This window comes from Myotis yumanensis, unplaced genomic scaffold (genome assembly GCF_028538775.1).
Source record: "Myotis yumanensis isolate MYYU_CA2020_CCGP unplaced genomic scaffold, mMyoYum1.0.hap1 SCAF_13, whole genome shotgun sequence".
Taxonomy (NCBI): Eukaryota; Metazoa; Chordata; class Mammalia; order Chiroptera; family Vespertilionidae; genus Myotis; species Myotis yumanensis.
In genome coordinates, this window is record NW_027223764.1 from 5,516,143 (window position 1) to 5,539,126 (window position 22,984).

The 22,984-nt window shown below is 53.3% G+C and overlaps 2 protein-coding genes and 1 non-coding gene across 6 annotated transcripts; 1 reads left to right on the top strand and 2 right to left on the bottom strand.

Annotated features, from left to right (window-relative positions):
* Positions 1-1,615: 1,615 nt before the first annotated feature.
* On the bottom strand, positions 1,616-19,688 carry TUBGCP2 (tubulin gamma complex component 2). 2 transcript variants are annotated; one of them, XM_070432140.1, is made up of 18 exons: positions 19,614-19,688; positions 16,107-16,289; positions 14,908-15,036; positions 14,035-14,211; positions 12,766-12,925; positions 11,699-11,906; positions 11,296-11,495; positions 10,757-10,946; positions 9,721-9,866; positions 8,095-8,275; positions 7,449-7,629; positions 5,763-5,935; positions 5,420-5,548; positions 4,872-4,992; positions 4,130-4,273; positions 3,395-3,523; positions 2,370-2,533; positions 1,616-1,858 (listed from the first exon to the last, which is right to left on the bottom strand). In XM_070432140.1, the coding sequence occupies exons 2-18, from the start codon at positions 16,254-16,256 to the stop codon at positions 1,723-1,725; spliced, it is 2,718 nt and encodes a 905-aa protein (XP_070288241.1). In that variant the 5' UTR covers positions 16,257-16,289; positions 19,614-19,688; the 3' UTR covers positions 1,616-1,722. The 2 variants fall into 2 exon arrangements, with proteins under 2 accessions (XP_070288241.1, XP_070288243.1); XM_070432142.1 differs by lacking the exon at positions 19,614-19,688 and having other exon boundaries at positions 14,035-14,227; positions 14,908-15,026; positions 16,107-16,194.
* LOC139022266 (U6 spliceosomal RNA) lies at positions 6,075-6,178 on the bottom strand. The gene has a single exon (XR_011473649.1). It is a non-coding gene; the product is annotated as a U6 spliceosomal RNA (small nuclear RNA).
* A 22-nt stretch (positions 19,689-19,710) lies between the features above and the next one.
* On the top strand, positions 19,711-22,962 carry ZNF511 (zinc finger protein 511). 3 transcript variants are annotated; one of them, XM_070432145.1, is made up of 6 exons: positions 19,744-19,911; positions 20,096-20,169; positions 20,683-20,884; positions 21,031-21,155; positions 21,824-21,958; positions 22,700-22,962. In XM_070432145.1, the coding sequence occupies exons 1-6, from the start codon at positions 19,759-19,761 to the stop codon at positions 22,773-22,775; spliced, it is 765 nt and encodes a 254-aa protein (XP_070288246.1). In that variant the 5' UTR covers positions 19,744-19,758; the 3' UTR covers positions 22,776-22,962. The 3 variants fall into 3 exon arrangements, with proteins under 3 accessions (XP_070288244.1, XP_070288246.1, XP_070288245.1); XM_070432143.1 differs by having other exon boundaries at positions 19,711-19,911; positions 20,683-21,096; XM_070432144.1 differs by lacking the exons at positions 19,744-19,911; positions 20,096-20,169 and adding an exon at positions 20,193-20,466 and having other exon boundaries at positions 20,683-21,096.
* The last annotated feature ends 22 nt before the right edge of the window (positions 22,963-22,984 follow it).

Genomic DNA, 22,984 nt, shown 5'->3' on the forward strand with positions numbered 1-22,984 from the left:
GACCTCCCCCTCGTTTCTGCCCTCCCTGTCCTGCTGGATGGGGTCACCCCACTCTGGCCTGACACAGAGGCTGGGGGTCCAAGCCTCCTGCAGCTGAGCCAAGTGCGTTTGTCCACAATCCCAGACATGCTCCCTGGGATGCTGGGGTGACAGCATGTCAGGGACTCGAGAGGTGGTGGTGTCCACAGGTGGCTCCAGACCAGAGGTTAAAGTTCAGGGGGCCATTATTTCCCCCGAGGGAATGGCATAAAAGGAAAAGGCAGAGGGGCTGACACAGACTTTGGGGGCATCTTGGACGGAAGTAACAGGGAAGCCCTGGCCACAGCTGCAGTGTGGGCACAGCGACCAGGCCTGGCCCGAGTGGGCCCTGTGGAGGCCCGTGGGGATTGTCCCTGAGCTCACTCATGGCTGTTATAAATGCCACGTGAACCGCAAGCCCCCAGCAGTTTTACTTCTGTTCCTTCGTCACATTTTCCAAGTTGTTTCACAGAAAAAGCTTAAAAGCAGAGTGTCCACCATGACCATGAGGCTTTACAGCGAGCTGACCCGATGCCCTGTGCGCAGCTCACGGGCAGGGACTTCACAGTAGCAGCCAGGACCCATGCGGGCCCAGAGGCTCCTACCACACAGGAACCGCCACCCACCCACAGGACGCATCTAACTGGTCCCCTCAGCCACCTGCAGGCTGGAGGTGCAGGACAGGGACAGGGCACCTGGGCTTCAGGGCCAGGCAGTAGGTCCCTCACCGAGAGCCGGGGGATTCCTCTGCTCAGTCCCCCAGTTGCGTGACACCACGGCTGGCAACGGGGTTGGCAGATACGCTTGTTTACCCAGATCGCACCTGCACAACCTGCAGAAGAGGAAACTGTCTGTGGCTTGCCCAGTCCTGCAGCGCAGCAACCCAGGCCAAGAGCCACTCCTACCTTCACCCCAGGGGGTCTTGTCTGTGTGCCCAGGCTGCTTCCAGTCTCATTCCTCCTCAGTTGCCAAGGAGGCCACCTGGAGCAGGTGGTTCAAACTGAATTTCGAAAATGACTGCATGAGTCAGCAGAGTGGCCCAGAGGTGTTCGTGGCAGCACCATCCTCAGGGCTGGTGTGCCATCTATTGCCAATCTGGGGAGGTGGGATCAGCGAGGGCAGGTACTGCCAGATGGGGAGGCCACAGGTCGTGGAATGGGTTGGGCGGGCATGTCCCCACCTCAGGGCTGTCCTGTGGGGGCAGTCCTAAGGACAGAGGCCTCAGCCACAGCCCCAGGCTGCACATTAGTGGATGCGGGTCACAACTCACCTACAGCACAAGGAGCTGCTGCCCCCTAGTGCCAGGAGCAAACCCCAGCCCATGGGCTTGAGGGTTCTGGCAGACTCCAGGGAGCCCAGCCCGTCTCGCCCCCACAAGGCACCTTGGCAATTATTCTAACGTTGCTCAAATGCCTTTTTCTTTGAGGCCAAAAAGCAAAATCCTCTAAAGTGCCCCTGCTCTACTTAAGCGGCTCACAGTAAGCACACCATGGAGACACCACTCTGGTCTGGGAGGCTGCTCTGCCCTGAGAAAGACAAACTGAGCACAGGTAACATTCAGACTTTATACTTAAATGGCAACAGCGCACGCAACACATGTACTTCAGATACTTTATTAGAAACCCTGACCTCATCTGTCCGCAACAGCACCCACCAGCCAATCGTCCCTCCTTCAGCTGTGGTGGGTGCAGGGCTCCGAGGGCCTCACTGGGCGGTGACGGCGACCCTGGGCGCTGATGCTGGGGGCCCCCGTGGAATGGGCACTTGGGGAGCTGCCTTCTGGCTCCTCTCTGCAGACAAGCGCTCCAGGCGCTCTGTGTAGAAGCCGTTGAAGTCGAGCCTGAGGGGTGAGGGCGGGGCTGGAGTGTATGGGCACCCACCCTGCGGTGGCTACAGGACCCTGCATTAGGTGGCAGGGACACCCTTCCATCCCTGTCCTCCCACGGCCCCCATCTCACTGCTCATCTGACTCGGGGTGACACTGTTGCTGGGGGAAGGTAGAGGGCTGAAGGGGGTCCTCCTTGGGTCCTGGCTCCGGGAGCACCAGAGAGTGAGGCTGACCTAGGTCCATGGACACGGACCGATGGTGGGGCAGTGCCGGACGGCTTGCCTCTTACTGAGGAATGCACGCCAGGGAACCGATGCGTGTTGTCACTTCAGGGAGTGACGGGGGACAGGCAGCAGCGTAAGGAGGCCAAGGACAGACACCCTCAGGCCTGAGCAGAACTGGCCTCACGTTGTCTGTGCTGACCCGAGTGGGTGAAGGTGAGAGAAGACATCAGGGAACCTGGGCCTCGCAGGCACGTGGGGGCAGGGACAGGGCCCACGACAGGAAAGCTGCCCACACTCACCTGGAGATGACGCTGGCCATGCCGTGCTCGCAGTCGCTGGTACTATAGATGCTCAGCCGGGCCAGGAGGTCAAGCAGATGGGCTGAAAAATTCTTATCAAACTTATTGATGGTGGCCTCGAAGCTGGAGGCCAGCTGAGGCGTGTCCACATGCTCGGCCAGGTGCTGGAAGACAGGAGCCCAGCTTGCCTTTACCTTCCTTTTAAGTTCTTCCAATAGAAGAATGGACTCCAGGAAGGTTCCAAGTGATAAAAGGTATAGGTAGGGCATCATAAAAGTTCCTGAGACCGCCCTAGCCGATTTGGCTCAGTGGATAGAGTGTCGGCCTGCGGACTGAAGGGTCCCAGGTTCAATCCCAGTCAAGGGCACATGCCAAGGTTGTGGGCTCAATCCCCACTAGGGGGCGTGCAGGAAGCAGCCTATCAATGATTCTCTCTCATCATTGATGTTTCTATCTCTCTCTCCCTCTCTCAAATCAGTAAAAATATATTTAAAAAAAATAAGGTCCTAAGACCACAGGACAGAGCTGCCCTGGGCAGCTGGGCCTCTCCTCCTGGCCATAGGGCACCAGGGTTTTCTTAGTGCAGCTCAGACTTCAGCACAGTCTGTGTTCTCTTCTGCCCGTGAGGGGACGAAACAGGGACCATGGGAGCTGGCGCCTGAACCCATGACCCCTCCACCCACGGACCCGCACGCTGGCATCTGAGAGCGGCCTGACCTTCAGGTAAGGAAAGACTCTAACCTACGCTTGCTGAGTGCCAGGTTCTGCAGGTCGGCCCTACAGCACCGCCTGTTGTGCAGATAAGCTGGCCTCACCCTGGCGCTCAGCTGGGCTGGGGTTAGAGTGTGAGGGGATTTCTGTGGCTTGTGTTTGGAACCTAATTTTAAGATGGTTGTCTTTTAATCAAACACAAGCCAGAAATGAAAGGGTGGTAGCGGGTTTAGTTTTTAAGTATTAGAATCCTAACACTGTCAAATCTCTCAGAAGATGGAGGACCTGCTAGATTAAACCCCGAGGCCACGCACCTTCCTGGCGAGCTCCTTCCGGGCACGCTCCTCCGCCCGCTCAGCCTCGGTGGGCGGCCCCTGCATCGTGCCGTGCTCCAGGGTCAGGCGGCCCAGCTCATCGTCCAATTTCATGCTCTGTGTAAACCTCTTGGGGCCCGAAAAAAACTTTCATTACAACCTATTTGCTCCCACGGAAACACCCCCTGCACCCGGACATCTGCAGACTCGAGGACAGAGGGCGGGCCTTCTGGGAGGCTGCAGACGGGTCAACACCGTTCCAGTCTGCCCGTCACGGGCTTATGGACCTATTTTTCTGGAAACACTTGCTTTTCATGGTGTTCTCCAGTTTGCAACCCAGTATATGGCTCCTAAATGTCTGAGGAATCGAGTTCACATGCTCCTGACCCCTTTGTCATCAGCCATCACATCCCAGGCTCTTAGTCCGCCTTCACACTGGTTCAGACGTCCCAGTAGCCTTCAGCCCTGGCGAACCCCCACGTCACCCCTTCTGTCTCCTGACACTGTTTTCTGTACCACTGCTTTTGAGCCACTGCTTATGACAGGCACCCAATAAAAATGGAATCAAATAAGTTCTGACAAAAAGAATGCAAGGTATTCAGAAACAGGCCAGGACAGAGACCCTGCAGCCAGGGTTCCCGCCCCCGGGCCAGGTGGGCTCAGGAAGGACACTCAGGAGCACCTGCTGGCTGACGGACAGAGAGGGAGCAGGGTGGGCAGGGCTGCGGCACGCACCTGCATGCAGTTAGTGAACATGACGCACACAGACATGAGCTTGGAGAAGACCTTGAGCAGCTCGGGGTTGGTAAGCATGCAGTCCTTCAGGCAGTTGTCCAGGAAGCTTGTGTGGTGCCCCAGCACATCGTCAATGTTGGAGGCCTGCAGGGAGCACACCAGATTGACATGTGCCCCCGGGGCTTCAGCCCTGGCTTTGCACATGTTCATGTTATTTCCATTTAAAAACTGACCTGTGGTCTTTGGGGGAAACTCCTATACCACTAACAGGAAGTAATACTGAACATGCCCCCAAAGTCAAAGGTTTTGATCCCTGAAGACAGGAAGCAAGAAAGAAACACTGCCACTTGCCACTTCCTGCTTCTGGAATTTGGTGGCAATTGGTCTTCTGGCTGAGAAGCCCCAGAGGGCCCAGAACGTGCTGGTGGGAGCGCAGGGCCCCCAGTTCTGAGGCTCTCAAAGCTCCCACAGGACAAGGCCTCCATGATGTTCAACAGCTTGGTCCTGGGGCTACGGGGGCGTGTGGGAGCAGATCCCCCACGTCACACAAACCACCCTGTCACGTGAGGAAGGACAGCGTGTGTACAGAGGTACAGCTTCTTCCCATGAGGCTCTGAGTGAGGCCTCGCTGGTGGCATCACCCTGACACCCACCCTAGCACCTTCCTCTCTGAGGACCTTGCAATGTGAGGGCCCGGGTTACTGCAGAGTCTAAGTGTTACAGCAGTTAAGTCAGAACTCACGGATTTCAGGTTTTTCTCGAGGATGTGCCAGGTGGGCTCCATGACCTCGAACATCATGTAGTACTGAATGTTCTGAACAAAGTTCAGCATCCGCTGTCGCAGTGTGAAGGCGCCAGCAAACCTGGGTGAACAGAGACACATCCCAGGGATGCTGTGGAGCTGGCACCTGTTCAAGAACCTCCTGCTCCCCGCCCCGCCCCAGCCCCAATGTGTGCAGGTGGTCGGCAGGTACACCTGCTCTGAGCACAACCCATGATGCAGCTCTTGAGGCTCAGACACAGGCACAGCAACACCTGGGGCCACAGACCAGCAAGCAGAGTGCCTCAGGCTTAAACAGGTGGAGTGTTGACACCAAAAGGTCCCCATCCTGGGAGGAGGCTCAAGGTTCTCCGAGGGCTCCCGCCCAGACAGGGGGTGGCAGGCCCACAGGTCTGTGCAGGCGGCTGGGGGAACAGGGCGGTGACCTGGGCACCTGATGGTCAGCAATAGCCCTGCACTGCATGGGTGTGCATCCTAGGACCGCTTCCCCGTGTGGACAGAGGACGCACCACTTGGCGGAGTGCAATGCGTGCTGCTTGGCGGCCTTGTTGCTGATCCAGACGCTGCAGAGCTGCCGCTCCACATGCTTGCAGTAGAACATGTGCCGGAACAGCATCTGGTAACGCGTCAGGGCCTTCCTGCGGAGGAAAGGACGTGGGATCACGCTGACACCTGACAGCATAAACGAGGCTCCAGCTGTCACTGACACACAGTTCTGCATCTGGGCCACCAGGCTACCAGGTAACCCCCACAGGACACAAATGGCTACAAAACAATGCAGTGGGCAGGCACATCTGATTCTTCTCCCTGAAAACTGTTCACTGAAGCTAGTGCCCAGGGACCCACACTCACCTGTTAATGATCAGCGACAGGGGCCACTTGACCACGTAGTCGAAAGAGAAGGCCTCCAGGCCGCTCAGAGAGAGCTCCGTGGGGTCGGCCTGCACCATGGCCTTCTCCTGCTTGGTCTCAATGGCCAGAACCCGCAGAAGCTGAGTGATGAGGTCATGAGGCATCAGGTCAATCTTGGGGGAGAGAAATAGAAGAACATGGAGTATTAGCCCTTCGTAAAGTCTGCAGATGTTTAATCGCTGTGCCCTCACCTGAAGGCAGTGCAATAACGTACGGTAACTGTAACTCAAAAAAGTATTTTTTTTCATTTTGTTAAATATGGAACACTTCACAAATTTGGGTGTCAACCTTGTGCAGGGGCCATGCTAATCTTTGTATCGTTCCAATTTTAGTATATGTGCTGCCGAAGCGAGCACAAAAGTTTTCATTTTTTAAAATTTAAAATAACTTATAAGAAAAAAGCATTAAGTTGTGACCTCTACCCCACCCGTGCATATCAGCTAGAAAAGCAAACCCAGGACTGAGGTAAGTTCCTCTAAAGACGGGTTCTAAATCTTGGAGGCTGGCTTAAAAATACCAACCATTCGATGAATACTGCTTCAAAAATAAAACCACTTTCACTCTGGCCGGGTAGTTCAGTGATTAGAGCATCATCCTGATTAACCAAGGCTGTGAGTTCCATCCCTAGTCAGGGCACATACAAGAATCGACAAATGAGTGCATGAATAAGTGGAACAACAAATCCATGCTTCTCTCTCTCTCTCTAAAAATAAAAACAAGCAAAATAAAAACCCAGAGAAATTGAAACCAAAAATTGGTTCTTTGAAAAATCAATAAAATTAAACTTTTAGCCACATTAACTAAAAAAGGGGGAGAGAAGACTCACATGAGTAATTGAGAAATGAAAGCAGGGACATTACAGAAATGACAACCTTACAGAAATGAAAAAAATCATGAAAGCTAATTCTAGCACCAATTCTAGGTACACAAATGACCAAACTGACTTGAGAAGCAACAGACACTCTGCACAGACCTGCAGCCAGCAAGGAGACTGAGACGTCGTCAATGGCAAATTCTACCAAACGTTTAAAGAACTAACACCAATCCTCCTGCAACTTCCAAACACTGAAGAGGAGGGAACACTTCCCAGCTCAATCTGTGAGGCCAGTGTTACCTGGGAACCAAGCCACAGACACCACAGAAACACTACCGGTCAATAACCCTGAAGAACAGGGATGCAAATATCCTTAACACTGCAAACTGAATTGAGCTGCACAGTAAGAGGATTATACACCAGGACCAAGTGGGACTTAAAATGCAAGGATGGTTTAACTCACAAAAATCAGTTTAATACACAATGAAGGGGGGAAAAACAGAGGATCATATCAACTGAAGCAGAAAGAAAACCTGTCAGGCACTGGACCTTATTTGTTTCTTTTTAAAAATGTTTTTATTGATTTCAGGGAGAGGAAGAGAGAGGGATAGAAACATCAATGATGAGAGAGAATCATCGATCAGCTTTCTCCTGCATGCCCCCTACCAGGAATCAAGCCCACAACCTGGGCATGTGCCTGACCGGGAATGTAACCATGACCTCCTGGTTCATGGGTCGATACTCAACCACTGAGCCACACTGGCTGGGCTCCTGAGTTTTATTTCAACCATCTTTCTCAGGTAAAGGCCCACCTTGAGGTCGTCCTTGAAGGGGTCTGTGTTGGCGGTGCTCATGCGCAGGGCCAGCTCCAGCAGTGCCTCCAGGCGTGTGGGCGTGATGTCGTCCACTGGCTTCTTCAACTCTTCTTCTGTGAGGTCCATGAAATGCACAAAGAAGTCCCCCTGGTCCATCAGGAAGTAGCGCTTGATGGACCTTGGAGAGGTGACAGGCAGACATCAGTGAGACCACTGGGGATCCAGACCAGCCCAAACTCTGCAGGAACAGTGGCAGGTGACTGACAAGAAAAAGCCACATGCACACAAAGGGCTCCGGCTACATGCATGCAAAGCGACATGACTGTGGTCAGTTTATGAGCTGCAATGAGCAGCTCTCTCAGGCAGGGGCATAAGACCATTGTGCCAGGACCTGCAGGGCAGCTGCCAGAAGGGGTCACTGCAGGCCAACGAGGGGGGTGCAGAAGGGTCACTATGGGAGCCAAGGAGGGGCCTGGGGACCCCGGGCAGGGAGCAGACTGTGTCCACAGGTGTCAGGCAGTAAGACTGGAGATGACCTGGCCGTGTGCCCATTTGTAAAACGACAGATGGAACTGCTGGGAGCTCCGTGCCTTAGGCAAACCTTCTGCACATGTGCCTGCACTAACACAGCGGAAGCACACACCTCAGGTGCGCCACCAGGTCCTGCTCCTCCATCAGGAAGTCCAGCAGCACTTTGCTGGCGTAGTTAAATGCCTTCTCAATCTGCTCCACATATGCTCGCTCCTTCAATGTATAGATGACCTCTTTGGCCACTGGGCAGGTGACATCATGACCACACTCTCTGACCACATTTAGGTACTTTCCTGAAAAGAGATGGAAGTAAGATTAAACATTCTGTTGTACATACAAGTCGTGGCCCACACAAGCTAGAGGACTGGACATAGAACAGACTGTGAGAACAACTCTGGAACCTGCTCTAGCCATAGAGCAGGTCACCAACCGAGGTCAGAAGCAGTGGTTTGTCGTGACTGTTTACATCTGATTTCTCTAATCGAGAGCACGGGAACAAAAGCCCTGAGAACCAGCTTCTAAATCATCTTCCAACCCCGCCCCAGGCAGCCCTGCTCTCACCAAATGCCCAGACCCTGCTGACTCCCCATTCACGTCTCTACATCAGGTTCCTGCCCCAGAGGGGTGACTAAGAACCCAGTGGGCCTGTGTCCTTGATGGTTTTCCCTTTAATGTGTGCAATATTGTGATATGATAACAAATATTTGGTTTTCGTCCCAGTTTCCAGCACTGAGTTCCTAAAACCCTTGGAATCTTGTTACTCAGAAGCCCCTCCACCCATCCTGAGTTTATGCTAATGAGGTGACTCTTGGCAGGCCTCAGAGAGCTGAAGGTGAGGCTGGTGGCCAGAGGAACCAACCAGGTGATGAGAAGGCTGGAACTTTCAGCCTCACCCTTGTCTGGGGAGGGGCCAGGGGCTGGGATTGAGCTAATCACCAGTGGCCACTGATTTACCCAATTGTGCCCATAGGATGGAACCTTCATAACAACCCTCAACAACAGGGTTTGAAGAGTTCGGGTTGATGAACATATCCACTTGCCAGGAGGTGGTGCGCCCCAGCTCTCTGGGGACAGATGCTCCTGTACTGGGGAGGCTTCTAGATTTCACCCCACAAACCTCTTCACCTGGCTGTTCATCCGAATCCTTTATCAAATCCTTTATAATAAACCAGAAACTTAGTTGCTAAATTGTTTCCCTGAATTCTGTAAGCTGCTCTAGCAAATTATCAAACATGAGGAAGAGTCTTGGGAACCCCCAATTTGTAGTCAACTTGGTGGCCTGGGACTCATGGCTGGGATCTGAAGTGGGACAGTCTTGAGGGACGGAGCCCCGAACCTATGGGGCCTGCATTGCATCCGGGTAGTGTCAGGATGGAGTCAGACTGCAGGACACCCAGCTGGTGCCCACAGAGGACTGGGGTACCAGTTGGTGTGTAAATCTGGTGTCAGTGTTGTGAGAAAGTTTTCCTCTAAGTAGCAACCGAGTTCTGAAAATGCAATAGTTATGAGGAAGGAGAGGCACCTACTGAGACAACCTCTTAGGCTCAGGGGACAAATGCAGCCAATCAGACCACAGGAACCAGACACAAAGCCTGCACAGCCCGGCGCCTGCCTGCCCACTCCTGCCCACCCCACCCCACCCACCCCTGGGACACAATCACAGAGGACACTCGGCACGTCCAGGAGGATGGGGCCCCTCCTGAGGCCTGCTGTTCCCCCTCCCCACCCCGGGCATCACCTGTGCTGAGCACCTTGCCCGCCATCTTCTGCAGGAAGGATGGGATCTGTCGCTGCACCACAGTGTACCGCTGGTCCCAGTACCTGTCGTTGTAGTCCTCCTGGATCTTCTCTTTCCGCAGCTCGTGCTCCTCGACCATGAACTCGCTGAAAGCAGGAAGGCATTTTGGGTCACAACCACGGAGGCCAAGCAGTCTCACTACTGTTAATTCTCAACTGTGAATTAATCAAACCTGCCAACCTCACTTGGGGTTGCGAGGTGACCTGGGGCCAGAGAGAGCTGGGGTCACAGAACAGGATGGGAGGCTGGTTCACCTCTAACGGAACCAGCCCTTCCTTTCACCACGCATGTGGGTAACAGGACACGTTGGGGACGCTTTCCTGCCCATCAGAGCCCAGATACCTCACATCCCGTCTCAAATATCACCTACGCACCAGGACCTCAAAATCGCATTCCTTACTCAGCCCATCGCACTTTTATTTGGGTCATTAGAGAGAAACTATTCCTAGACCACAAGTCTTTTAGTAAGATATTTTGACAAGCCCTGGACCATCTGGCTCAGTGCTCAGAGCGTCGGTCCATGGACCCAAGGCTCTTGGATTCGATTCCAGGCCAAAGGCATCTACCTTGGTTGCAGGTTTGTCCCAGGCCCCTGTTCAGACACACGCAGGAGGCAACAAACTGATGTTTTTCTCTCATGTCAATGTTTCTCTCTCTCTCACTCCCCCCTCCTCTTTCTCTAAAAAAAATCAATGGAAAAAATATCCTTGGGTGAGAATTAAAAAAAAAAAAGGTATTTTGACAAATACACTGCTCAGCCTTTTGGCTAAAATCAAGTGTAAAATGTTCTGACAAATAAATCTCAACCCAACAGAACTCGTTGTGAGCTGACGTATTTCGTCGTATGCGTTTATATCCGTCACACTGAGGAGCCCACACAAAGGCAGCTAAGAGGCCAATCTGGGTCCTACACATCCACCACGCAATAGAATAAGCTGAAGAGCCGCCTGCCCGCCCCCCACGTCCCCAGCCCCACCTGTACGGGTCATTGATGATCCCCCTGTAGATCCACTTCTCCAGAATCTCAAAGTAGGGCACGCTGGCGGCCTTGGTGAGGTACAGGCACAGCTCCTGCGCCTGGCTGTCACCTGTGTAGTTGAAGCTCCGGTCGTGGAGGAGGCTCAGGGTGGACCCCCCAACACACTCACCTTTATCCACCGAGGTGGCTGCAAGGGGAAGAGGTGCTCAGTGCTGAGAACGGGGAGGCCACGCGGAGCCTCACCTCCAACCTCCTCCCGGAACGGTGCCCTTTATGGGATACTCCCAAAGCTGTAGTTGCAAATAAAGTTTACCAGAGCTTCCAGTCTCCTCCCGCGAATTAGTAAAACATGAAGCTCCACAGCTTTGGCTTCACAACCACGGTGACAAAAGCAAGACACGAATGACTAGCAAGCTGGCCCAGGGGTCCCTCCTGCGACACCACCCATCTCATCTTCACATCTCAGTGCTCCATCACAGGATCTGCCGGCATGCGCCCCGCCCCCTACAGGCTCTCCTGGCCTGGGGAAGACGCACCCAGGGAGGCCAGGATGTCCACAGTGCGCATGGCCGGCTGCACGTAGAACCAGAGCTTCTGCAGCGACAAGAGGCCTTGCCTCTGCAGCTGCTCCAGCTGCGTCACCAGGATCAGGTACTCCTTCACCAGGGTCCTCATGGCAGCCGCCAATGCATGATTCACCTGCCCGTATTCGAAGGAAGACTTCTCCTCAATGAACCTACGAGGAAAGGAAGCATCCAGCACCTTGAGAAGCTGTGAGCTACGTTTTCAGATGAGGTTAGACATTCTGTGTTTGCTCTCAGGCCCAGACTGGGCTCCCTGCACCTGTCCCCAGGCCCTTCACATCGTGACAGGAGTGAAGCTGGTTGGCACACGCTCCGGGGCCAAGTGTGCCCGAGAAGGCCAGTGTCCAGGGCCTACCTGGTCACGGTGGAGTAGCTGGCAGCCACCGGGAGGATCCTGTTCACCAGCTCCCTGATGGACAGGTCCAGGTTGGGGTCCACGAGGAAGGTCCGGCTCTGTCTCCCGGTGAGGGGCTGGGCGGTGATGTATCTGCCATCCACACCTACCAGCACGTAGAGAAGGTCCTCCACGACGGCCGACTCCTGGGCGGCCAGGGGCAGGGAGCCTGTGGGTTGCAGATACCAGCTGCCCCACGCGCCTTGACTCAGAGCTCCCCGCTCCCACTGGCCTCTCTCCTGACCCAATCTACCTGCTGAAAGTCACACTCTCACTCATTCTCCTCTTTGTAATTTCCTCAAATAACTACGGATATAAGAACTAGCTGTTCATTTGGCGTCAACTCAGCTCATCGGGGCACGGAAGGCTGAGATTCCAAACCACCAGGAGGAACAGCGCTGACCGTCCGGCAGGCTGGGAGCCCATCGGAGCCTGAAAGCACTAGGCAGGCAGAAACCTCTACACGCGGGAACCTGCCTGCACTTAAAGGACACAGTCAGGAATCTGAAAAGCACGTCCAATGGGGTCTGCGTGCAGTGCTTATTACAGCTTGGCAAGTCTGGTTGCTCTGGGATAAAAAGGAGGTCTTCCTTAAAGACCTTAAAACACTTATAATTTCTATCATAAACACACAATGAGATACCGCCCAACGGACTTGAGGACAGTCCCAGGCCACTGAGTAGGGCTGCCACCAAATGCCTCAGGGCCCAGGCGGCTCCCAGCTCTAGAACGACCCTCAGTGTCCCCCCTGACACCTGCTGGGACAGATGGGGACCTGGAGGCAGCACCAGGAGAAAGGTGTCTCTGAGAATCACCCCTCCTGCCCATACACAAGCTGCCCTGGGTTCCCAAGACCAGGACCCGGCAGCACGATCACACGGCACCACATCTGCAGGTTACAAACCTGCTGGCAGCACGCACACACCACACCACTTGTCTACCTGTGGGCACAGGATGGGCTCTGAGCACAGTGGCCACCTGTCCATGGAGTCATCACACAGGCAGTTAGAAGTAAGTGCTTCACATACCTATAGGCACAGCTGTGTCCGTGCTTAGGCCTGAGCCAGTCAGAAAATCCCCGACCATCGTGGGCCTCTCGTACACCCACGCAGGGAAGACGGGGAGGCGCTGGCCTGAATTTTTTTTGTTCTGCTTGTCTCGAAGCATCTTTCTTGTAAGTTCCAGAGACTGGTGAGAATGTTTTTAAAAGCAAAAAACAAAGATATACTTTTAGTACAAACAGTTAAAACTAACATCACTGAGCACGAGGGTTCAATAAGTACGTGTATAAATGAAATGACTCCGAGCCCGTCACCATGCAAGGGGCTGGGGGCAAAAGAGATGGAGACCCAGGCCCTTGACAGGGTGTCGGTCTGTGCAGGGTTCACATATTAAGGGGGACTGGCAGTGAGGGCACCTCACCAAGGCAGGCTGACCCTCGGGAACACCTGTGCTTTCTCCTGGCAGTTCAAAGTCTAGACATGAGCTGCTGGGTGAAGACATGGCCCCAGCGATAGATGGCTGGAGAAGGGGTGCCCCATCTGAGCCCTTTGGGTACAAGGGACGGATGGAGAGGGCCACACTAGGAGAGGCTGGCCCCAGGACATGCATGGAGCAGTGTCCTCCTGAGGAGCTGGCCACCAGAAGCTGACCAGGGTTGTGGAGGTGGCTTTCAGAAGCACTGGCTTAGGAGCAGTGAGAAAGGCAGGTGCAAACTCAGTTTCTCCATCTGTCACACGGGGTGCTGGTGTGAGGGCTTTGTGAGGTGCTGGACCCAGCACATGCCCACCAGTGCTGGCCATTGTCCCTTTCACAGGTGCTGTGCTCAACAAGCACGTAAGCTCAGACCCTCATGGGGACACAGCTCTGTAGGGCTTGAAGGCCGAGGCAATGCTGTGAACAGATGACGTACATCAAAAGAAGAGGGCAGTACATAAACTCAGAAGCAAGAAAGAGCAGTAAGTATAGGAGAAAACGATCTAGAGAAAATGTCTATCAAGTATAATTTTAAAAAGACAAATGGCTAAAAATTAACAGAGAGAAATGGAAATTGCAGTTTGCATTGGCTGAACCCACACAACTGCCTTGCAGCAGGCGAGTCACCTGCCTGGGTGGGACAGAACCTCCCTGCCCCAGTTCACCGTGCCCAGGATCCTGTCCACACACAGCTAGTCCCGATCAGCGTCTCCACGTTCAAGGCTCATCTTTAACAGATGACAATGAGACATGCACCCCCTGCTGGCGCTCCCTGCCCCGGCTGCAGTGAGTGTGGGCCTGTGGGTGGCGGGTCATAGTACCTGCTGCAACGTGGAGCCCGTGGCCACGCTGCCAAGCTGCTTCCTCAGCTCCTCGAGCTCCTGCATGGAGATCCTGGAGACCGTGGCAGGGGCGCTGAAGCTGGTGGTGCTGCTGGCAGTCACCGTGGCTGCCAGCTCGGCTCTTTCTCTCGCATTCTGCTGTAAATACTGCAGAGTCTGCACACACAGAACCCTGAATGACAAGGGGCCGCACACGTCTGCACTCTGCCTGGCACCGACACCCCAGCCCTTTCTTTCCCAGCCCCAGTGACCACATGAAGGGTGAGAGCAGGCGCTCCCACCAGTCCTCATGCTGCAGTCTGGTCTCCCAGTGCTTCCTGCCACCAGGTTCAAGTCTTCCACTCACAAGGAGGGACCCTCCAGCTGCTTTAACAGCCAACTCCCAAACTCCGTTCCCAGGGGCACTGCCTTTCTCTACACCTGGATGGCCCCCTCCCTGTCCTTGGCACTGGAGGGTGCGCCTCCACCCCTGAACAGACCCTGAGCTTGGGAAGCAGGAGGAAGGTCCTAATGCATTCCTGGGTGCTCCACGTGCCATGGCTCCCCCAGCTCGATACGTGCTTTTCTTAGCGTCAAGTACACAGCTCTAAACTAACAAAAAACATGGCACAAAACAACAAAGCCCCCCGAAGTAACTACTGTCAGTACTTCCCGTGTTTCTGTCTACCACTCTGAGCTATTTTCAGTCTGACAGGCGGGCAGAGCAACAGGAGGGGCACCCGCCACAGCAGGGTCATGAGGCGTTATCTCTACCGTGCAAACCTGTGTGCTTACAACACTCGCCAGACCTGCCCCACAAGGCAGGCTCCCCACGAGCCTTCCTGATAAGCCCGACCCGAGCATGACAGCTACCTCTTTGTCCTCCGTGAGCTTTGACAGCAGGTACACCAGTGGGTCAAGGTTCCTTGTGTTTTTCGATTTCAGTTCATCATATTTCTTCAGAAAGTCTTCCGGAGTACGAGAAAATTCTGCTATTTTAACCTCAAAAGAACAAACACAAGTGACTTAGGGACAATAACTAAGAACTTTAAAAAACATCTTCCAGAAAATTAAACACAAAGACCCAAGTGGAGTAAAATCAGGTAGGCTAAGTAATAACCATATATTGCTGAAATAAAACTAAGAAGACGCCTCAATCTGTGAAACCATTCTCCTCCAAGGCGTCTCTTCCAAGCCTGGTCACAGAATAACCCTGTATTTTTTCCCTGTTGGCTTATGCCTTCATTTTACTCTATTGTAAAATAGAGTATTTTTCCCCTATTGGCTTATGCCTTCATTTTACTCTGTTCCCTCTTGAATTTATTACCATGTACTGGTTCAGGGGTTAAGTTTTCTCACTGGTTTCTCATGCTCCCCCTGTGATAGATTAAATGTAATGTGTGTTCCTAAATTAATGTGCTCAGTGAATCTTTCTTTTTTCTTTTCTTTGCTAATCCTCACTGAGGATATTTTTTCCACTGATTTTGAGAGAGTGGAAAGGAGGGGTGGAGGGAGGGGGAGAAGGAGAGGGCAAGAGAGAAACATCAATGTGAGAGGCACATCGATTGGTTGCCTCCTGCACATTCCCCAACCGGGGCCGGGGATCAAACCTGCAACCCAGGTATGTCCCGTCCCCTTGACCAGGAATCGAACCCACGACCCTTTGGTGCTTGGCCAACATTCTAACTATTGAGCCACACTGGCCAGGGCTCAGTGAATTTTTCTAATTATCTTTGTGCCAGTATTAAGCTGGTTAAATAACTGAAGCTTCTTAATGTGTTTTTTAAAAAGATTTCAAAGTTACCTTTTACTGCTGATCTATAATTTTGAATCATGTATTTTTTGAATAAAGAAAAACAGTACACTTTAAAGAGATTTCAGTGTGGCCGCGGGGTCAGCAGAGGCACTGAGCTGAGCAGACACTTGGTCCATGGAAAGCACTTGCCAAGTTGTCCGACATCATCACTGGCACTGCTAGGGCACCCCGTCAGGAGCCAGGGAGGTGAACTCTGTGCACAGCACAGGGACGGGCTGTCTTCACCAGTGACAGCAGCGCAGGGGTGGGCACTCACCTTGGCGCTGTGTGCAGACACAGTGGTTGTGACGTACGGGGTCCTGTTCTTCTGCAGGAGATCAATGTACACCTCGGCCCCATCCCCTCCATGGACACGCAGCAAGCTGAGCAGCTCATTGACATCGTGGTGAATCCGAAATTCACTCATAGTTTTGGCCCTGAGACATCACAATACGTTCTCCTAAAGATAAGAGCAAAGCTACTTACAAAAACAAAACCCTATTAGTAAGAAATTTTTAAAGCAACCAATTTTGGCCAATGTCAGGTTTAGGAGAAACGAAATCACCATGTGGACCACACGATGCCCCTCGTAGACCACAACCACCTACTGCGGGCTCTCTACTCCCCGGAGGGCTTGCTCCTGGAGTGAGTTCTCCTCTCCCTGCAGGTGGCGCTCTTGGTAGGGTTTGTCATTTCTCACGGGCATGGTCTCCAGTGGACATGCTCCCTTTGGCAATCCACACTCCAGACAGTTTCTAGGCCCACTCCTCAGCTCGGGAGCCTGAAGGTACAGACAGTGTGGACTCCAAGGCCTGGGCCCTCCTTCACCCTGGGTGACATCACCACGCAGGGCTCTGGGCCAGTGGCTGGCAGACAATTTTCTTGTTTTGGCTGGGCAGACCCAGTGGACCTGGATCTACACAGGCCTAAGCTACTGCCCTGTCCCAGCTCGGGTATTCAAACTGTTCCAGTCCACGAGGCCCACACCTGGTTCTCAAATCCTGCGCTGTTTCAGGTTTGCGTGCTCTCTGCACTCTGGCACCTAGGACATTTCCTTCTCTTGCCCAAGCTTGGCTATATATGCAGAAGCTTTGGGGAAAATTGCTACACATTTCCTGTGCATTTGAGTTGGGTGGGATTCCACTTCAGCTCAGTCTACCCTGTCAACCAGATGTCCCAGGGTCTCACCATTAGATACAGAACCCTCTGGCATCAAAGTCATAACTGAGATGTCCCCAAAGGGACAGTAGTGGCCTGCATTGCAGTTTGTTCTCCCACTGATGACTGGCCCAGTTAGCCATCACCATCAACAGTGCTGATAAAAGGGAGTGAATAAACACACAGGGGTAATTAACTATAGATTAAAAAAATAAAAATGAGCATGCTTCACATAAACATTTCAGTCTACCTACGTAAGGTTCTTAACTTCAGATCCATGAACAACAAAAGAACAGTTATCAAGGACAGTCATGTCTCTCTGTGAATTTCCTGAGAGGCTTTTTCAATAGATCCTCAAAGGCTCTGTGACCCAGAAAAGGTTAGGAGCCACTGTGCTGACAGCTGCAGTGAAGACACCTAAGTCAAACAAAACACCAAGCAGAGACGACCCAGTCCACACTCCACAGCTCATTACCAATGAATATTACTTGTAACTGTGATCTTGGGGGATGGAAAACAAGTCCTCTGGATGTAATCACAGTTCACAATGTGTAAGCATCAAACACTGGCCAGGAGCAGATGTCTCCAAACATGGGGGCAGAAGAGTAAGCACCAGCTGGAACCCAGGCTGCCAGCGCAGGAGCGGCTACAAGAGGCGCCAACAGTAACGACAGCAGCAGCAGAGCACAGGCTGCGGGGCCTGGCTGAGCGTGTCCGAAACCAGCTCCCTCCAAGGAGGGGTGAGCAGTATACTCTCCCTGAGCTACTGCAGAGATGAAAGGCAGCAGTTCCTGTAAAGCCTGTACACAGCAAGTTATTAAAAAGGCAGGTCAGACGTCACCGTTACTGCAAAAGGCCAACCAACTGCAAATGTGCATTTTACCTGAGAAAGGGCTGGTTTTACAGTAGGAAAACTGGATCTACCCCCACTGACGCCCAAACCACTGCTACCCCATTACTCCCAACGGGCCATGAGCGAGGCGCTGCAAACCCAGCAAACAGAGAAGACAACAGAACTTCCCCCTGGCGACCTCGAGTCCAAGGGAACCAGTTTCCCCACATTCCATGTGGTTTCTGCGGGTTGTCCTTGTAAGCGCTGGACGCAGGATCCTTTGGCCATGTAAATGGCAAAGACACTGTTTACCACGGCAAGCGCACACACCTCCCCCAGACACAAGCAGGTTGAGAGAGCTCTTCAGAAGAAAGATCATGATCAAGTGAGTGTTTATTTAAAAACTATCTTCCTGTCCCCATGTCTGAGGTGCCCACTGTTCTCTGTGGATTTGGGAACAATTCCTGCAAGAATGGGGGCTCTCAGCTGCAGGCAGGGCCCCTGAGGGACCCCTGGTTGTCATGGTGACTGGGAGGCGCAAGAGGCCAGGATGCTAAACATCAGCAGCATCCACACTAAATGCAACTCTGAAGAACATTTCACTGCAACGGCTCACTTGACCTCTGTGACACTCCAGAGTTCTCCCCATCAGTCAGAACAAACGGACAGACTTCTGTGTAGGAACGAAAATTACCTCGCATGAGCCGCCGCCTTAGTGGGCTAAGACGCCTACTTCACGCACACTGGTGAACACAGAGGAAAGTGAGTCTCTGTTGAGAGTTCAAAGCTAATTTCTCAAATTGGCTTGAAAAACATTTTTTAATATGTATTTATTTTTTTTAGAGAGGGAGAGATAAACATCAATGACTGGCTCCTGCATGCCCCCTCCTGGGGATCAAGCCAGAACCCAGGTATATGCCCTGACTGGCAATCAACCAATGACCTCTGGGTGCATGGACAAACACCCAACCGAGGCTCAACCACCTGAGCTGCAGGAGTAGGGCTTGAAAACTTGTGGAAAACGTCAACAACCCTAACGCTTTCTCAGAGACAGAAAAAGTATTAAGTGATGAAAAGTCTGGGTCTGTCCAGTGCTCTTCCTGGGCACGTGAATGACCAGCTGGCGATGCAGCCACAACCTTCACTCCCAGAATGAAATGACCAAACTTTATTACATATGTACAATTGCTTAAGCCTTAAAGAAGCACCCCCTAGCCCTTGCACGTATACATGCGCACGTCGTGCTCGATGCTGAAACATTCTGAGCCAGAGTCTGTGCGCACCTGGTCCACCCTCCAGTAAGTCTCATGCACTTGAGTCCCTCATGTGTCTACCTATCACGTTTTAATCAAGTATCTGCTTGACCTCCTTGGATTTCTGCGCCGTGGGTTCCTGGCACCGCGCCCTGTGCAGCTCAGGAGCTGAGCGGGCTGCAGGAGACGGAAAGGCAGGCGGAGCGTGCAGGGCCAGACCGGCAGCGAGAAGGACACGGGACTAAGGTAATGGGAGCCACTGAAGGCCAGTTTAGACAAAGACGACTTCCAATAAAACCTGAGTTTCCTGGGGACCTCGTTAGTGACTGGCTGGGAGACAATGACCCAGAGGCCGCCGCAGCCAGAGACAAAGCCGTGCGGGCGAGGGTGCCGGCAGCGGCCCGGGAGGGACCCTGCACCACTAGGACTTGGGAGGGACCTCGGCGTCCGCTTCGGGACTGAGCTGCCCCAAAGCAGGGCTTCTGCTCCGCACGGGCTGGGGTCGGCTCGGAGGGCAGCCCCGCCGCCCTCCCGCACTCACCGCCAGCGCCGCGCCACTGCCCACACCCGCTGAAATCCGCCGCGCAGCCCGTGCCGGAAGCGGAAGTGGCGCGCGACGTCACGTCCGGCCCCGGCAAGCTCGTGGACGGTGGCCGACAGGTTGTGGCTACGCGGCAAACCGGACGATGCAGCTGCCTCCCGCGGTGCACGCCCGCCTGGCGGCGGGGCCCGGGGCGGCTGAGCCGCTGCCCGTGGAGCGAGACCCCACGGCCGGAGCTGCGCCTTTCCGCTTTGCGGCGCGTCTGGTACGCTTCCCGCGGGAGCATGAGTTTTTCGAGGTGCGTGCGTCGAGGGAAAGGGGAGTTGTCTAGGGTTAGGGCCTACAGCTGTGGAGGCGGGGCCTGGGCGGGGCCTATGGCTCCGCGGGGCGGGGCCTACAGCTGTCGGGGGCGGAGCTAAGGCGGGGCGGGTCCTAGCCCGGGTGGGCGGGACCTTCAGTTGTGCGCCCGCCGTGTTCTGTAGGAAGGGGACGTGCAGCGGCACCTCTACCTCCAGGACGTGCTTACGGGGGTGGCCGGGGTTCCCGAGAGGCCCAGGTGAGCTGCTCTGCGCCCAGCGCCGCCTCTCCTCGCCCCCCACTTTGTCCCCTTCCCGGGCCCCCAGTCCTGCCCCTCCCTGGTGACCTGTCACAGCGCTCTCTGCCTGAACCACCGTCCTAGCCCCGCTTTGTTGATCTCCCCGCTACCTGGCTGGTCTCTGAAAATTAACTTCTCAACAAAGAAAGATTTGGGCCCTGGCGGGGTAGCTCAGTTGGTTAGAGCATCGTCCCTATGGGCCAAGGTTTCAGGGAACCTGGTCAGGACACCTACAAGAATCAACCAATGAATGCACAAGTAAGTGTAACCACAAATTGATATTTCTTTCTCCTTCTCCCTTTCACTCTCTCTAAAAATCAATAAATAATTTTTTAAAAAGAAAGTAAAAGAGAAGCTACAAAAAAGAAAGCAAGATTTGGAATTGGGAAAGAAACATTCAGAGCTTTCTCACTTAAAGGGAAGTTGTCGACAGCCTAATGTTTTTTGTCAGCCAGCAGTGGTTTCCTTTGCCAGGGTGCCTGAGTTCACCTGTCAGATGGCGGGCTGCTGCCAGGTATTCGACACCCTGGAGGATTATGAGCATCACTACCACACTCTGCACAGAAACGTGTGCTCCTTTTGCAAGCGGGCCTTTCCCTCGGGACATCTGCTGGACGTCCACATCTTGGAGTGGCACGATTCCTTGTTCCAGGTCCTGTCTGAGCGGCAGGACATGGTGGGTGAAGCAGTCATATCGGGGGCTTGGATGGGAGCTGTCTGCCTCAGGGTCAGAGCTCTCAGCTCTTGGGTGGGGCAAGACCAGGGCACCTTCCCACTCCAGCCCCCATCCCTGTGGATGGCGGGACACTGTCTCTGTTTTAGTATCAGTGCTTGGTGGAAGGCTGCACAAAGAAGTTCAAGACCAGCAAAGACAGGAAGGACCACCTGGTGAGACATCACCTCTACCCTGGGGACTTCCGGTTTGATAAACCAAAGAAAAGCAAAGGGTATGTGCAGCCACCCCTGGAATTCAGAGAAGCCTTTTGAGTATATACACACATAATCGATATATGTCTCTCACATCGATGATTCTCTCTCTGTCTCTCCCCCTCCCTTCCACTCCCTCTAAAAACCAATGGAAAAATAGCCTCTGGTGAGGATTAACAAACAAAAAAATTTAAAGGCAAAGTGAAATTGTTATACCTAAATTTATAAAAAGTGGCATCGTTTTTTTTTTAAATATATTTTATTGATTTTTTTACAGAGAGGAAGGGAGAGAGATAGAGAGTCAGAAACATCGATGAGAGAGAAACATTGATCAGCTGCCTCCTGCACATCCCCCACTGGGGATGTGCCCGCAACCCCCACTGGGGATGTGCCCGCAACCCAGGTACATGCCCTTGACCGGAATCGAACCTGGGACCTCTCAGTCCGCAGGCCGACGCTCTATCCACTGAGCCAAACCGGTTTCGGCAAAAGTGGCATCGTAACGTTCACTTTTGGCCTTGCCATAATCCTTCTCCTTAATCTGGTAGCCTAAAAATTACACAATGCCAAAATAGTTATAAAATGTCTGCAGGAAAAGACAGTCTCTTTCTGGTGAGTTCATTTCTGTGGTAGACGGGGCTGCATCTGTCACCATGGCGAGCCCTGCGAGCCCCTCTGCTTTCCACAGCCCAGCCACTTCCATGGCTGCCATGGAAGTGTCGACAGAAGCCATGGGGGATGATGGGGACACCATGGAAGTCTGCTCTGAACACGTGACACCACCCCCAGAGCCTGTGGGTGAGAAGCGGACCTACCGCCACAGGTCAGTAGGTGGCATTTCTGAGGTTGTGTGCGTGCTGGGAGAAAAAGATGCTGGCTCCACTGTGGGCTTCTGTGGGAGTTGGGAGGCTGGCTGTTTTGGTTCTCGAGGATAACTTTGTGTCTCTGGCTCACTGCTTTCGGAAGCCCTGCAGCTCAGGAATGCAGAGTGCTGCCCCCTTTTCCTGCTCTGCTTCTTGGCAACACGCTATTAATTTCAACGTTCAGAAGCAGTGCAGGGTAGAGAGAAGCTCAATTGTAATTGCTTAGGTTACAACTGTGAGTCTGTCTTTCTAGCATTAACTGCACTTTTATTGGGTTAAACTTGAGTTCAAATCTATTTGGGGGAAATGTTGGACAAATGAAAAAAATCGCCAAGGAATCCAAACTGACATGAAAAGGACTTACGTCCCTTTGCTGCCTCCGCACAGCTGCCTGGACTTTGGCCATCGAGTGAGTCCAGAAACCAGTGGGCAGTTAGGGTTTCAGTGCAGGGAGGGTGACAGGAAGTCAGCTCTGGAGAGCTTGGTGGGAGCCAGTCCCCATAGGAAGCAGGTCAGAGGCACTGGCCAGCTACAGTAAGGAGCTGCCCCAGAGCAGAGTCTGCAGGAAGGAAGAGCTGCCATTAGGAATGTTCCAGGAGTGAAAGAGCATTCTGGAAAAAGAGGAAAAGACTGCTCTAGGAATTGGGCTGTTTGTTGGTAGAAGGTATGATTCTTTAGTCTGAAGGTTTTTTCCATTTCAGAGTACCTTCCACCATCTGTTTTGGTCAAGGTGCATCGCGAGGATTTAAAAGCACCAAGAACAGAAATAAGCACTAGTGACAGCTGAGCCTGAGAGCGGGCCTTTGCCACCCTTCATGTCTCGGTCCTTTGGGGGATGGCGGGATGACACCAGTTGCCAGTATCAGCAGAGAGAGACCACAGATTTCGGCAGTGACTCTGCTCCCATCCCCTCCCTCTGTAGGGGCCATCCTACAAGTGTTCTTTATAAAGCATATATTTTTTATTTATGGTCTCTAGTCATTTCT